The sequence below is a fragment of the Nerophis ophidion genome, linkage group LG13 (genome assembly GCF_033978795.1).
Source record: "Nerophis ophidion isolate RoL-2023_Sa linkage group LG13, RoL_Noph_v1.0, whole genome shotgun sequence".
Classification (NCBI taxonomy): domain Eukaryota; kingdom Metazoa; phylum Chordata; class Actinopteri; order Syngnathiformes; family Syngnathidae; genus Nerophis; species Nerophis ophidion.
In genome coordinates, this window is record NC_084623.1 from 44,041,377 (window position 1) to 44,058,517 (window position 17,141).

The 17,141-nt window shown below is 39.1% G+C and overlaps 1 protein-coding gene across 2 annotated transcripts in view; it reads right to left on the minus strand.

The window, feature by feature from the left end:
- Positions 1 to 17,141, minus strand: part of LOC133564592 (sodium-dependent serotonin transporter-like) — a 66,188-nt gene that overhangs the window by 204 nt on the left and 48,843 nt on the right. For both annotated transcript variants that reach the window (XM_061918992.1, XM_061918991.1), the window contains 8 exons: positions 15,321 to 15,424; positions 14,806 to 14,933; positions 14,532 to 14,644; positions 10,404 to 10,535; positions 8,474 to 8,573; positions 8,218 to 8,318; positions 4,515 to 4,682; positions 1 to 574 (listed from right to left, as the gene is read on the minus strand). The exon at positions 1 to 574 is cut by the window's left edge and continues 204 nt beyond it. In XM_061918992.1, coding sequence (XP_061774976.1) covers positions 500 to 574; positions 4,515 to 4,682; positions 8,218 to 8,318; positions 8,474 to 8,573; positions 10,404 to 10,535; positions 14,532 to 14,644; positions 14,806 to 14,933; positions 15,321 to 15,424 — 921 coding nt within the window. In that variant the 3' untranslated portion in view covers positions 1 to 499. The remainder of the gene's footprint in view (positions 575 to 4,514; positions 4,683 to 8,217; positions 8,319 to 8,473; positions 8,574 to 10,403; positions 10,536 to 14,531; positions 14,645 to 14,805; positions 14,934 to 15,320; positions 15,425 to 17,141) is intronic.

The following is a 17,141-nucleotide window of genomic DNA, read 5'->3' on the forward strand; positions in this document are numbered from 1 at the left end:
TATAACAGTCTTGCCGTCTCTCTCACACACAAACACACACACACACACACACACACACACACACAAAACAACCTCATGTCCCAAACACACACTGCTTCACAGTGTCGATAGATCTGTCTTTACAGTCCAAACATGAATGGAACACCATAAGTGCTTGTAATATGAGCAGAACAAAGATCATATATTTGGCTTCAATAACAAATATAAGAGATAATACCTGAATTTCGCTACATGCACAATGCATAAACCTATCCGTGTATTCTTCGACTCTCCGTGAACGGGAACATAATAACGTAAAGGCCGACATAACGCACACAATCATGTGTGACCTGAAGAAAAAGGCAGTGATTATACGGTAAAGAAAGCGATGCGTTCAAAAGCCTTCGCCGACGTCACGACCGGTTATTCCGAGGTTTTCGAGGGGGGTTACAAAGACACGGGGTGTGAACGGGAGGCAAAAGTGGTGGTCGGTGGAAGATGGCACTGGTGCGGGTCCGGGTCAGACTGCGTTGGTGACGATGAAGCCTCTGTGTTGCTCATTGCTGGGCTCGGGGGTGACGCTCTTTGACAGACGCTGCACATCACAACGCCACAAAGGAGATATAAGGTTAGCACGGACAGTACTCAAAGCGCTTCACTTTACCCCACATTTTGTTATGCTACGGCACGGGTCGGGAACCTTTTTGGCTGAGAGAGCCAAAAAAGCCAAATATTTTAAAATATATTTTCGTAAGAGCCATATAATATTTTTTTTAACACTGAACACAACTAAATACGTGCATTTTTAAGTAAGACCAACATTTCTAGAGTATAATAGGTCTCTTATTCTTTGTAATACCATTGTTATTCTGAAGCTAATTGTGGAGGGGGCGTGGCCTGCGGGCCTGCAGCGAACTGGGGTGTGCAAGGACCGGCTTCAAAATCAGGGACAGGTGCGTAGACGGCCCACCTGGGCCTTGTTATCTAATCACCTGTCGCTCTGTTATAAGTGGCAGCCAGGAGGAGAGACGGGGTTGGGGCTGGAAATACAATTGCTGGAAAGCAACTGAGAGACATTTTGAAGAATAAAACAATATGGTAACCCTGAAACAGGCTCTGATGTCGGTGCTTGGTGGTCCGAAGAACCCCCAGGAGGGCAAGCCCCACACTAACCAATAATAAATGAATAACTTCTTACGATTAACGCAACTTCTTGAACAGGTGCGGTAAAAAACCGATGGATTAAAAATGCATGAGAATGTTTTATATTTTTAACATTATTTTTAACACTGTGATTACAAGTGGAATTATTCATTACTTATCGTTTTAAGCAACGTCAGCTCAGATTTATCCGAGAGCCAGATGCAGTCATCAAAAGAGCCACATCTGGCTCTAGAGCCATAGGTTCCCTGCCCCTGTGCTACGGCCTGGGTACAAAATGGAATGAATCCATTTTCGTCCTTAAAATTCTACACAAAATACCCCATAATGTCAATGTGAAAGCGTTCTTTTTTTCTTAGAATTTTTTGCAAATTTATAAAAATAAGTTAAGAAATATTACATAAAATGTGCAATTCATAATTTAAATGCAAACCCCGTTTCCGTAAAAGTTGGGAAATTGTGTTAGATTTAAATATAAATGGAATACAATGATTTGCAAATAATTTTCAACCTATATTCAGTTGAATATGCAACAAAGACAACATATTTGATGTTAAAACTGATCAACATTTTTTTGTTGTTGCAAATAATCAATAACTTTAGAATTTGATGCCAGCAACAAGTGGCAAAGAAGTTGGGAAAGGTGGCAATAAATACTGATAAAGTTGAGGAATCCTTATCAAACACTTATTTGGAACATCCCACAGGTGTGCAGGCTAATTGGGAACAGGTGGGTGCCATGATTGGGTAATAAAGCAGCTGCCATGAAATGCTAAGTAATTCACAAACAAGGATGGGGTGAGGGTCACCACTTTGTAAGCAAATTGTCGAACAGTTTTAAAACAACATTTCACAACGAGCTATTGCAAAGAATTTAGGGATTTTACCATCCGCAGTCCGTAAAATCATCAAAAGGTACAGAGAATCTGGAGAAAACACTGCACGTAAGCGATGATATTACGGATCTTTGATCCCTCAGGCGGTACTGCATCAAAAACCGACATCGGTGTGTAAAGGATATCACCACAGGGGCTCAGGAACACTTCATAAAACCACTGTCAGTAACTACAGTTGGTCACTACATCTGTAAGTGCAAGTTAAAACTCAAAAATACAACACTATGTCATCAGTTTCTGATTTATTAAGTTGTATAACAGTGCAAAATATTGCTCATTTGTAGTGGTCTTTCTTGAACTATTCGGAAAAAGAGATATAAAAATTACTAAAAACCTGTTGAAAAATAAACAAGTGATTCAATTATAAATAAAGATTTCTACACATAGAAGTATTTATCAACTTAAAGTGCCCTCTTTGGGGATTGTAATACAGATCCATCTGGATTCTAAACATTTCTTCACAAAAAAATAAATCTTTAACATCAATATTTATGGAACATGTCCACAAAAATCTAGCTGTCAACATTGAATATCGCATTGTTGAATTTTTTTTCTCCACAATTTATGAATTTACATTCATATTTTGTTGAAGTATTATTCAATAAATATATTGATAAAGGATGTTTGAATTGTTGCTATTTTAAGAATATTTAAAAAAAATCTCACGTACCCCTTGGCATACCTTCAAGTACCTTCAGGGGTACGAGTACCCCCATTTGAGAACCACTGTTTTAGACAATACTTTTACCAGGTCTTGAGCAAAAAAAAATGTATGTATGGCATTCTGAGAATGAAATAATTCAAATATTGAGGTCTTTTTTTTTGGTTATTTTGAATAATGTAAGCACATCATTTACTGTGATTAATCAAGTTTAGGCCAAAATCCAAATTCAAAAGTGTGATTAATCTAATTTAAAAAATATCATTTGACATGATTAAAATTTAACACACTGACGCTAAAAGATACTACACAAGATGGTATTATTACTGTATTATTACATTTTGGACTTATTGTCTTGTGTTGCGTGTTTTTCCCTGTCAGACTCTTCTTTAGTATTTTCCTTTTACTGTTTGGGCAGCAGATTGGTTTTGCACTAACAGTGAAAATGTGTGGGATTGGTAATTGGCAAGAGGGGTATCCCGATCCGATTTTGGCATCGAATATTGGTCCCAATCCGCCAAAAAATTAAAATAAACAAAAAAACAAGTATTGGATTACAAACCCCAAAACCAGTGAAGTTAGCATATTGTGTAAATTGTAAATAAAAACAGAATACAAGGATTTGCAAATCCTTTTCAACTTATGTTCAATTGAATAGACTGCAAAGACAAAATATTTAACGTTCAAACTGGAAAACGTTATTTTTTGCAAATATTAGCTCATTTGGAATTTGATGCCTTAAACATAATTCAAAAAAGCTGGCACAAGTGGCAAAAAAGACTGAGAAAGTTGAGGAATGGTCATTAAACCCTTATTTGGAACATCTCACAGGTGAACAGGCTAATTGGGAACAGGTGGGTGCCATGACTGGGTATAAAATAATTCAAATAGAATAGAATAGAAAGTACTTGATTGATCCCTTGGGGAAATTCGGCACCACAGTTGGCTCACAATAAACAATAATAAATAATATTTGAAATATATTATATATATAATATATGAATAATATAAATATATTCTACATATATTCTACATTTAAGTGCAGTCAAGAAGGAACATATGCATTATACAGTCTGATGGCTGTCGTTATGAAAAGCAGCTTCCATGAAACGCTCAGTCATTCCCAAACAATGACGGGGCGAGGGTCACCACTTTGTGAACAAACGCGTGGGCAAATTGTCGAACATTTTAAGAACAACATTCCTCAACCAGCTATTGCAAGGAATTTAGGAATTTTTCCAGTTTTGTGGAAATCCTAACTTTGTCCACAGCATCAGTTGCTATGTAGAGTGACACTTTCCATCATTTCCAGCAGACTGCATTGCAGAATGATTCTACCCACATGAATCCCTTCCCTGCTGTAATTAAATACCTAGTAAGAAAACACAAATTTTGAACTGTTCACTCATCTATCAGCAGAAGTTAACTCATACGTATGTTTGTCGTTTGCCTTGGTGGAGATGTCAACACTGGACAAACAGTAAAACGGTCTCCTTCCTCCATTTCACCGAACCATTTACTGTTAGCACATTACAATATTAGCTCCGATGATGAGACGAAGGATTTCTCCCCATCATTACAATATGACAGGTGTGGGCTTATTATACCAAGCAGTGAGTGATCATTCAATGAATGAAAGGGCTTCCGAGTATGTTTGGTTATACCGGAATAACACAGCTTTTTTTTTTTCTTGCTCGTGTCTGACCTCGGCTTTTTGCCTTTGATGCTGACATGCTCACGGGTTTGGTCTCGGCTGTGCATGAGGCACCGTGAGAGGAACAACTTGACCCAAAGCATGGAGGAAAGAAGAGAGGTACCTGTTTGAGTGTCCCTTTGGACCTGATGAGGTGGTAGACCATGTAAGCAGGCACGCAGATTAAAGAGGACACGCCGATACAGTAGCCAAGGACCGTGGTCCAGGGTGGGTACTGGTAGTCGAACAGCTTCACCTCTGGAGGGAAGGCCAGGAAGCTGATGATGATGAACTGTAAACGAGGGATAGAATAAATGACACACCTCACATGTATTACAATACTCTCAAAGGACAATAAGCTACAGCGGAAAGTGAACTTGGATATACTTTAGAGCAGTGGTTCTTAACCGTTGTTGGGCCGTGAGCACCTTCTAGAAGGCCACCAAAAATATCTGTTTCTCAGCTGCGGTCCATATGAGTCACACATGGACTTGGATTTGTATTGCTTCTTCCACGCAAAGGATGATTGGCACGAGCCGGACGAGAGTGTGAGTACATATTTAATTCATTTAAACACTATAATACAAAAACAGGAAATCAAAGGGCGCACACAATGGCGGATAACAAACTAAACTGTACTCAAAACAAAAAACAGCACAATGGCATGACTATATACAAAGGAACAAAAAACACTAATTGTGGCACAAAACAAACCAAAAAAACTTGCACTGAGGCATAAATACAAAAAACTTACGTGGGGTGGTCAAAACAACAAACAGGGTGGCAAAGCATGAAGGTAGTAGGTAAAGTTGCCAGGACAAAGACAGAAAAAGAATGGCTTAAATAATGACTATGATAATGATTACTAACAGGTGTGAGGGCTGAGGACCGGGGCGTGACTTGAGGGCAAGATGACAACTAATGAGTTACTATGGAAACAAAACAAACAAAGAAGTGCAAAACAGGAAACTAGTGTCCAAAAAAACAAAACATAACATGACCAAAACAAAACATGATTTCCTTGGCGTGACAATATGGGCCGCAGCACTATTCAGTTGTAATGCACTTTTCCACCACTTGAGGCAGTAATGGTAATATCAAACAAAAGTTTCTTAAGCGCAAAAAAATATGACTAAAGTGGTGACGCTGTATTTTAACTTGCACTTCAATTTTGACGGTTTAAGTAACATATATTATTAATTATTATTAATTGAGTTCGAATTTATTTTAGCACTGCGTAATTGCATGTAAATAAATTGTATTCGCATCTTCTTTTTTTGTATATTTGATGAGTATTTATTTTTGCAGTTAGCCTGACCTAAGCCTTGATAATAATCTTTGTGATGCTTTCATATCATTTTACCAGGTTTATGCTGTTAAACTATAAGTAAGCTAGATATAATAATTAAATATGATTAAATAATTTCTAATTTAGTGTTCATATTTGAGTGGGCACCGGGACCCTCTGTAGTGGAAAAGTTAGGCCCTTAGGTCAAAAAGGTTAAGAACCCCTGCTTTAGAACAGAGGTCTTCAACAAGGACTCTACAGAGGCACCGCAGGGGTGTAGTGAAATTTTCGGTTGGTTGAAAAGTTTCCACAAATGTAAATGTCTCTAAAAATGCAATAATATTGATCCAACAGACTGTAGTGAAGTTTGAAAATGGCAGGGCCGTGGCAGCCGTATGGTTTTACTTTTGCATCTCATAATACATAACTGTGTTGCATTCAAGGAACCTTGTTTAGTCTGTTATAGCTTGCTTCATTCAATGTAACTGAAGTGTCTCATCATTTTCCTGATAATATTGAGAATCCTACATTCTTCAATTTTTGTTACGTCACAATCATCGCTCTGCTGTGTGATGAAAATGAGCGCCGTAATGTGTGTATTTGTGTACGCGTTTCTGTGAGTGCGCTCACATGCACATCAATATAACAGCGTATTGGCGATTTCTCCTGAAGAATAGGGCTTTACCGCGGGTTTTACTGTATTCTTTGGCAAACTTGCCTCTTTAATTTGGTAAGAAATTAATACTGAGACTTAAACCATTGCGATCGCTGATTACTTCTAAAACATCTGCGTTAAAAAACGTAAATACAAATCTGTAATTAGTGTAGTTAATTTGATGTCACATTTATTTCTATGCTTACTTAACAAGATTACACATTTATTACACATATATGTAAGAACTGTGTATATACACATATATGTATATACTGTAGGTATATGTTTATGTGTATATATGTTTTTTCTATATGTATATATGTATGTATATGAGTTTATATGTATTTGGAAATGTATATATATGTTTATATGTATATATGTGTATATATGTATGTGTATGTGTGTATATATATATATATATATATATATATATATATATATATATATATATATATATATATATATATATATATATAAATGGGTTGTACTTGTATAGCGCTTTTCTACCTTCAAGGTACTCAAAGCGCTTTGACACTACTTCCACATTTACCCATTCACACAGACATTCACACACTGATGGAGGGAGCTGCCATGCAAGGCGCCAACCAGCACCCATCAGGAGCAAGGGTGAAGTGTCTTGCTCAGGACACAACGGACGTGACGAGGTTGGTTCTAGGTGGGATTTGAACCAGTGACCCTCGGGTTGCGCACGGCCACTCTCCCACTGCGCCACGCCGTCCCAATATATATATCGATATGTGTATATGTAAATATATATATGTATATATATATATATATATATATGTATATGTACTCGTGGTTACTGTGGTTCATCTGTTATACAGTGCTCAATACCGGGGTAGAGAGGAATACAATATATGTATATATGTACTGTAAATACATATCTGTGTGTGTGTATATATATATATATATATATATATATATATATATATATATATATATATATATATATATATATATATGTGTGTGTGTGTGTATATAATTTATATATGTATATCTATATGTGTATATGTATATATATATGTGTGTATATATAATTTTTATATATGTATATCTATATTTATAAATATATATATGTATATATATGTGTATATATAATTTATATATGTATATATCTATATGTGTATATATATATGTATATATGTACATCTATATGTGTATATATAAATATATGTATATATATGTGTATATATAATTTTTATATATGTATATCTATATTGATATAGATATATGTGTATATATAATTTATATATGTATATCTATATGTGTATATGTATATATATGTGTATATAATTTATATATGTATATCTATATGTGTATATGTAAATATGTGCATATATATATGCATATCGATATGTGTATATGTAAATATATATATATATATGTATATATATATATATATATATGTATATATATATATATATATATTTGTGTGTGTGTGTGTGCCCTGCGACCATCCAGTTGTAGCTGAGATATGCACCAGCGCCCCCCGCGACCCCAAAGGGAATAAGCGGTAGGAAATGGATGGATGGATATATTTGTATATATATATGCGTATATATAAGTGTTTGTCCCCCAAATGTTAAACTGAAATTAAGGGCCACTTCATGGTGTGATTCCTGGTCCATCGGGTTGAATAGTTGTACACACACTACTCTATTGCTCTAATATTGTCCTTTGAGAAGGCATAATAAATTGGTTCCTAAAAAATAAAGGGATTATAGGGAAAAAAGTCTGGTTACACATTGATGCTATTGGGACGTCACTTAAACCCCATAGTTTGAATCCCAGAATGGGGGTGACAGAAGTAGACAGATAGCTGATAAGCAGCTTGTTTGAGTGTGCACTGTACAGGACTCTCACCAACAGAAAGATAGGGCAGATGGCGACCCAGCAGATCCTCCAGAACCACCCGGGGTAGAAACCAAGCATGACCTGGATGTCGTTGCAAAAACGGTTGGTTCCTGGAAAACACACACAGGCACATGTACTATCTCATCACTTTCATCCACAATGGGTACAAAAACGTTGGAAAAAAACCCCGGTTTATTTATTCGCTATAGTACAAAGTTCCTTATACTGCTGTCATTTCTGTCAAGGCAATGAAGTCCAGACTCACCGTAGAACCAGGAAACGGCGATGACTTCCAGCAGAACCACAGTGATGACTGCAGGACCTGTGGCGTATTCTTCAAACAGCTTCACCACGAATGCTCCGCCCTGATCCCAGCAGGAGCACAAAGAATGTCACGGGAAAAAATGTATATAACGACTTTTGTCCACAGAGACGACGGTGATGCAATAACACATGTTGAGCGAAGCCGTTAATTACCGCCTTCCTTTAATTGACGGCTGCAGATAAAGGAATTACTGCTGTAATCTTATTCTTTTTAAACGCAAACTGCACCCTATTACAAACCCTGTTTCTATATTAGTTGGAAAATTGTGTTAGATGTAAATATAAACGGAATGCAATGATTTGCAAATCATTTTCAACCCATATTCAGTTGAATATGCTACAAAGACAACATATTTGATAATCAAACTGATAAACATTTTTTTTTGTGCAAATAATCATTACTTTTAGAATTTGATGCCAGCAACACGCGAGAAAGAAGTTGGGAAAGGTGGCAATAAATACTGATAAAGTTGAGGAATGCTCATCAAACACTTATATGGAACATCCCACAGGTGTGCAGGCTAATTGGGAACAGGTGGGTGCCATGATTGGGTATAAAAGAAACTTCCATGGAATGCTAAGCAATTCACAAACAAGGATGGGGCGAGGGTCACCAATTTGTAAGAAAATTGTCGAACAGTTTTAGAACAACATTTCTCAACGAGCTATTGCAAGGAATTTAGGGATTTTACCATCTACGGTCCGTAAAGTCATCAAAAGGTTCAGAGAATCTGGAGATATCACTGCATGTAAGCGATGATATTACCGACCTTTGATCCCTCAGGCGGTACTGCGTCAAAAACCCGACATCCGTGTGTAAAGGATATCACCACATGGGCTCAGGAACACTTCATGAAACCACTGTCAGTAACAACAGTTGGTCATTACATCTGTAAGTGCAAGTTAAAACTTTACAATGCCAAGCCAAACCCGTTTATCAACAACACCATGAAACGCCGCCGGCTTCGCTGAGCCCGAGCTCATCTAAGATGGACTGATTCTAAGTGAAAAATGTTCTGTGGTCTGACGAGTCCACATTTTAAATTTTTTTTAAACAGAGGACGTGGTGTCCTCCAGAACAAAAAGGAAAATAACCATTCGAATTGTTATAGGCGCAAAGTTCAAAAGCCAGTATCTGTAATGGTATGGGGGTGCATTAGTGCCCAAGGCATGGGTAACTTACACATCTGTGAAGGCACCATTAATGCTGAAAGGTACATACAGCTTTTGGAGCAACATATGCTGTCATCCAAGCAACGTTATCATGGACGCCCCTGCTTATTTCAGCAAGACAATGCCAAGCCACGTGTTACAACAGCGTGGCTTCGTAGTAAAAGAGTGCGGGTACTTTCCTGGCCCACCTGCAGTCCAGACCTGTCTCCCATTGAAAAAGTGTGTCGCATTATGAAGCGTAAAATACGACAGCGAAGACCCCAGACTGTTGAACGACTGAAGCTCTACATAAAACAAAAATGGGATATAATTCCACTTTCAAAGCTTCAACAATTAGTTTCCTCAGTTCCCAAACGTTTATTGAGTGTTGTTAAAATAAAAGGTGATGTAACACAGTGGTGAACATGCCCTTTCCCAACTAAGTTGGCACGTGTTGCAGCCATGAAATTCCAAGTTAATTATTATTTGCAAAAAAAAAAAAAGTTTCTGAGTTTGAACATCAAATATCTTGTCTTTGTAGTGCATTCAATTGAATATGGGTTGAAAATGATTTGCAAATCGTTGTATTCTGTTTATATTTACATCCAACCCAATTTCCCAACTCATATGGAAATTAAAAATGTCAATTTTGACCCCGCAGACTATTTTTTAAAAGTCTTGAAGACTATTATCCTATTTGGATGACAGAGTTGACTTACATAAGTGAGCGTGGTGAGCGCCCCCAGGTAGCAGACGCACACCAGACCGAAGACAAACCACTCTCTTCTTTTGACCAAGATGTTGGGGAACTCATCAAGCATGGCGGTGATCACACCCTCCAAACCGGCGAACTGCGGGAACAAAACAAAACAACTTGGATGTTCAGCATGTGGCTTATTGGTATTGATGGGTGCCTTTTACATTCAAACCGATAGGGTACCAATGCCCCGTACCGTGGGAATCGCTACAGTACCGGTTATCGGTCATTTTGTGTGTTCATGTGGCAATAAATGTTAATTTGTTTAATCATAAAATATTTTTTTTTATAATTTAACACAGAACTGATATTGGTTCATGTACTGTCTAGCTGTTATATCTCGTTTTCTTACTTTTGTGAGTCACATTCGCAAGTAAATGTTAGTTTTGATTTGTTCTAGGTGTGTAAATTCGTAGATTCCGGACTATAAGATGCTACTTTTGCCTACGCTTTGAACCGTGGAGCCAATAAAACAGTGCGGCTAATTTAATATTCTTTGCTGACGACCGTAATGCAAACAGTTTTCATGAAACACAAGCAAAGACATTGAAAAGGTATGTTATTGTCTGTGCAATGGCGCCATCTTTTGGACGAGTTTGATCACTGCAGGTTGTGCGGGGTGAACGCCTCCAGAATTTCTTTCTGTTTAGTGCTTTCAACCGGAAGTACAAATGCCGTTTCTTCTCCTGTTGGGCCATAACGTTTCTATTCGTATGGATTCTTTATCCATCACTACAAACAACGATTTTAGTTTTACAATATAACTAAAACTATTCATACTTACTAAACTGTCCCATGTGTGATTTTTGTCGGAGTGTTTTCATACATATTTTTATGTGCTATCATAATGCGATAGTCGTTATCAGTAGCTAATATGCAAAAACGTTTAGAAATGTCTGTGTTATTATTACTAAATAACAGTGGCATTCTTTTTGTATTATCTCAGTTTCACGAATTCCTCAGTAAATTCACCAAGACATCACTGTGGAGTTGTTGAGTCTGTTTAGCTGACTGGAGAGCTGGCTTCCGCAGCCAATGGGTCCAGGACAATGACTTCTGTTTTGTTTGATCAGCTGTTTTACTGCCGTTTTACAGACACCGTTTCGAAAAATTTACAAAATCTTTCTGTGTAAATAACTCATTTCACAACATATATATCTGCGGCTTATAGTTCGATGCTGCTAAAATATGGAAAAAAGTATTTCTTCTAAAAGTTTGTGGCTGCGGTTTATGCGCCGGTCGGTGCGCTCTTAGTCCATGAAATTGTATTTGTCATTTAGCTGAATGTTCCAGTTTTGTCTTTTGTTGTGTCCTACATCTTGTTTATACTGTAAGTATTGCACTATTAACACACCTGCTGTTTGATTGTAATATGATTTGATATATTATTTCTAATTATAACATATTTTTCTATATGTTGCGTGTTGAAATTGTGCTGTTTTAGGGGTGCAATTGAATGAAATTGATTTGAATTCATTTCAACGGGCGACGCAGAGTTGAGATACAAGTGATTGACTTGGGACAGGGGTGTCAAACTCAAATACAGAGTGGGCCAAAATTTTAAACGGAACAAAGCCGCGGGCCATGGTTGAACGAATTAACCTTTTAATAGGGACCCAAACAAGTTTTGTATTAAATATTGAACAAGCAAGGCTTATATTACTTTATTGACATGTAAAATCCAGTTTCAAATAATAATAATAGTAATTAAAAAAATATCAATGGCATATCAAATAAAATTTAAATAAAAATGTTATGCCTTTTTTTCTATTTGCAATCTTCTGAGGTAAATATCAAATTTTTTCCACAGGCTAATAATACATTTGAAAATAAAATAACAATAATGAATGAACCAAACATTCAAGCCTTGAAGTAGCAAGAAAAAAATGCATGAATAAAACGTTAATTATTGGTCAGTTTGCTGGAAGTTTCCCGGAAGAGTTAGTGCTGCAAGGGTTTCTGAGTATTTGTTCTGTTGTGTTACGGTGCTGATGTTCACCCGAAATGTGTTTGTCATTGTTGTTTGATGTGGGTTCTCAGTGTGGCACATATTTGTAACAGTGCTAAAGTTGTTTATACGGCCACCCTCAGTGTGACCTGTATGGCTGTTGACCAAGTATGCCTTGCATTCACTTGTGCGTGTGTGTGTGTAAAAGCCACAAATATTATGTGACATGCTGTTAGTATGGAGGAAAAGCGGACGTGACGACAGGTTGTAGAGAACGCTAAAGGCAGTGCCTTAAATGCACGCCCCCAATATATTTGTCCAGGTGGAAATCGGTAGAAATTCGGGAGAATGGTTGCCCCGGGAGATTTTCGGGAGGGGCACTGAACTTCGGGAGTCTACCGGGAAAATTAGGAGGGTTGGCAAGTATGAGTATTAGCGGTGAATGCGGTGTTACAGTGGCACCAACGCTGTATAACACTGGTGGGCCAGCTCTAATGCTAAATTGATATTTCCTCAAGGGCCAAATTAAATTACATGGCGGGCCAGACTTAGGAGCTTCGTTACAGAATTAATTAAACTCGTAAGTTGATTATTGCAGCAAAACAGCACATAGAGAAGGTGCAGAAAGCGCTTCTTGTGTTGTAATATTGATGCTCATAATTCCGGGGGTTTGTGAATGCAACCTCACTGGCTGTAACCGTCACCAGTGCATAATGAGGATCTGGGCCGAGGATGTCGTTGTGGCTTGTGCAGCCCTTTGAGACACTCGGGATTTAGGGCTACATAAAAAAAAGTTGATTGCTTGACTTTGAAGAGCTGTGTTGTTGTGGCTACTGGCCACGGTGCTACGAGAGCTGCTGTTCAGGTCGGCAATAAAATTTCAAAATAGCTTGTGTCGGGACGTTACATTACTTACACCAGTGGTTCTCAAATGGAGGTACGCATACTCCTGGGGGTACTTGAAGGTATGCCAAGGGGTACGTGAGATTTTTTAAAAAATATTCTAAAAATAGCAACAATTCCAAAAATTTAATATATTTATTGAATAATACTTCAACAAAATATGAATGTAAGTTCATAAACTGTGAAAAGAAATGCAACAATGCAATATTCAGTGTTGACAGCTAGATTTTTTGTGAACATGTTCCATAAATATTGATGTTAAAAATGTCTTTTTTTGTGAAATTTTTTTTAGAATTAAGATGGATCTCTATTACAATCCCCAAAGAGGGCACTTTAAGTTGATGATTACTTCTATGTGTAGAAATCTTTATTTATAATTGAATCACTTGTTTATTTTTCAACAAGTTTTTAGTTATTTTTATATCTTTTTTTCCAAATAGTTCAAGAAAAACCGCTGCAAATGAGCAATATTTATACAATTTAATAAACCAGTAACTGATGACATAGTGCGGTATTTTACTTCTTTATCTCTTTTTTTCCAACCAAAAATGCTTTTGCTCTGATTAGGGGGTACTTGAATTAAAAAAATGTTCACAGGGGGTACATCACTGAAAAAAGGTTGAGATCCACTCACTTACAAAATATCACATTCAAACACTTGTGGCACATGGCTGGATTCATTTAACACCCAAGTAAAACATCTTCTTTTTTTTTGTCTGGTTACCGCTGTACCATTATGGGACTGGGATATGGGTGGGAAAAGACAGGAAATTTAAATGTTATCAGTCGGGTTTAAGGTAATGAACATGGAAAAGCCACAGGAGGTGCCTTATGAAACCAATAAGACAAGACACAGGTGACACAAGGGTAGTTTGTGGTGAGTACACACACACACACACACTCATACACGCGCGCACACAGTAATATCTTCAGACGTGAAAAGGAGGAGCAAAGCATCCCTGATGCTGATGCTAAACTGATTAGCAAGACTTGATAAGAGCCTTACGGGTCTCCAAAGCTGGCTGCAGATAAACACAGGCTTATGGAGCCAGGATGACCACAGCGATATCAGGGGCATTGTCACCTTGTTTACCAATAAGCAAAATGCGGCAGGCAGCAAGTCAAAGTGAAAAAGGGGGTTGGCAACTTTGCTTTTGCAGAAATGCTGATATGACATTTTGTCAGGGCGGTGAGACATGAGATGGACAAATTGAGGCAACAGATTTTGAAGTGACTTACCGTGCTGTCCAGACCCAACATAATGATCATGAGGAAGAAGATAATGGCAAAGAAAGTCGCAGCCGGCATGTTTGCAATGGCTTCTGCATAAATGATGAAAAGCAGACTGGGTCCTGCAAAGGAGAAAAAAAATAGATTTTTAAAAATGTCATCAAGTTACAGTTATTGGTGAATAAACGTCCTCAGTTTATATGGAACCAATTTAAGGAAGGTCTTATTTTCCATCATTGTGAGATCGAAAAATTGCTGGTCTGTTGTTTTTTTATTTTTTTACCTGCATCCTTGGCGACCGCATCCACATCCTGCTGCCTCATCTCCGCCATGTAGCCCAGCACGGTGAAAATCACAAAGCCGGACAAGAAGCTGGTGAGGCAGTTGACCGAGCTGGTGATCAACGCGTCTCTGAAAGGCAAATAAAAATTAAAGTTAAAGTACCAATGATTGTCACACACATACTAGATGTAGCGAAATTATTCTCTGCATTTGACCCATCACCCTTGATCACTCCCTGGGAGATGAGGGGAGCAGTGGGCAGCAGCTGTGCCGCGCCCGGGAATCATTTATGGTGATTTAACCCCCAATTCCAAACCTTAATGCTGAGTGCCAAGCAGGGAGGTAACGGGTCCCATTTTTATAGTCTTTGGTATGACTCGGCCGGGGTTTGAACTCACGACCTACCGATCTCAGGGCGGACACTCTAACCACTAGGCCACTGAGTAGATTAAAAACGATGCTTAATTTACGAACCTTTGCAATCTAATCTGCAGGAGTGTTAATCTTTTAACTCACTTGTAGCAATTGTTGTGAAAGGGGTTGTAGCTGGCAAAGGCGAGGAGCACGCCAAAGCCCGGACCCAGCGAGAAGAAGATCTGAGCCGCAGCGTCGATCCACACCTTGAACGCGACAATGCAGACAAGTTAGAGGTGGTTTGGGGTGCAAAAAAAAATCCATTCACACACAAATCAAGATTCTTATTCAGGTCCACTCTGAATTGATTAATTATTTTCAAAAATGTATTAAAAAAAACAAAATTTTTTGCAGTAAATCGAGAATTGATTCTGAGTTCAATCATCACCCCAAAAATCGGAATTGAATCAAATTGTTTGGAGCCTTTATTCACAGCATTTATACAGCATTATTCACATGTGAATAATGCTGTATAATAGACTCTAATTATATTATTCACATGTAAAAAATACCTGTGTTTATTGTCTATTGCAGTGGTTCTTAACCTGGGTTCGATCGAACCCTAGGGGTTCGGTGAGTCGGCTTCAGGGGTTTGGCGGAGGTCAAACCACACCCAACTCATCGTGTCAATAAAAACTTCTCCCTATTAGGGTATTACGGATACGGCAACAGCAGAAGTCACACTGATCTGCAGGTGTGTAATTTGTTGTGAGTTTATGCACTGTGTTGGTTTTGTTCTTTGAACATGGTGCTGTTCATGCACGATTCTTTTTGTGCACCAGTAAAAAAACATGGTAACACTTTAGTATCCATCCATCCATCCATCCATCATCTTCCGCTTATCCGAGGTCGGGTCACGGGGGCAGCAGCCTAAGCAGAGAAGCCCAGACTTCCCTCTCCCCAGCCACTTCGTCCAGCTCTTCCCGGGGGATCCCGAGGCGTTCCCAGGCCAGCCGGGAGACATAGTCTTCCCAACGTGTCCTGGGTCTTCCCCGTGGCCTCCTACCGGTTGGACGTGCCCTAAACACCTCCCTCGGGAGGCGTTCGGGTGGCATCCTGACCAGATGCCCGAACCACCTCATCTGGCTCCTCTCGATGTGGAGGAGCAGCGGCTTTACTTTGAGTTCCTCCCGGATGGCAGAGCTTCTCACCCTATCTCTAAGGGAGAACCCCGCCACACGGCGGAGGAAACTCATTTCGGCCGCTTGTACCCGTGATCTTATCCTTTCGGTCATGACCCAAAGCTCATGACCATAGGTGAGGATGGGAATGTAGATCGACCGGTAAATTGAGAGCTTGACCTTCTGGCTCAGCTCCTTCTTCACCACAACGGATCGATACAACGTCCGGATTACTGAAGACGCCGCACCGATCTGCATGTCGATCTCACAATCCACTCTTCCCTCACTCGTGAACAAGACTCCTAGGTACTTGAACTCCTCCACTTAGGGCAGGATCTCCTCCCCAACCTGGAGATGGCACTCCACCCTTTTCCCGGCGAGAACCACGGACTCGGACTTGGAGGTGCTGATTCTCATTCCGGTCGCTTCACACTCGGCTGCGAACCGATCCAGTGAGAGCTGAAGATCCCGGCCAGATGAAGCCATCAGGACCACATCGTCTGCAAAAAGCAGAGACCTAATCCTGCAGCCACCAAACCGGACCCCCTCAACGCCTTGACTGCGCCTAGAAATTCTGTCCATAAAAGTTATGAACAGAATCGGTGACAAAGGACAGCCTTGGCGGAGTCCAACCCTCACTGGAAACGTGTCCGACTTACTGCCAGCAATGCGAACCAAGTTCTGACACTGATCGTACAGGGAGCGGACCGCCACAATAAGACAGTCCGATACCCCATACTCTCTGAGCACTCCCCACAGGACTTCCCGAGGGACACGGTCAAATGCCTTCTCCAAGTCCACA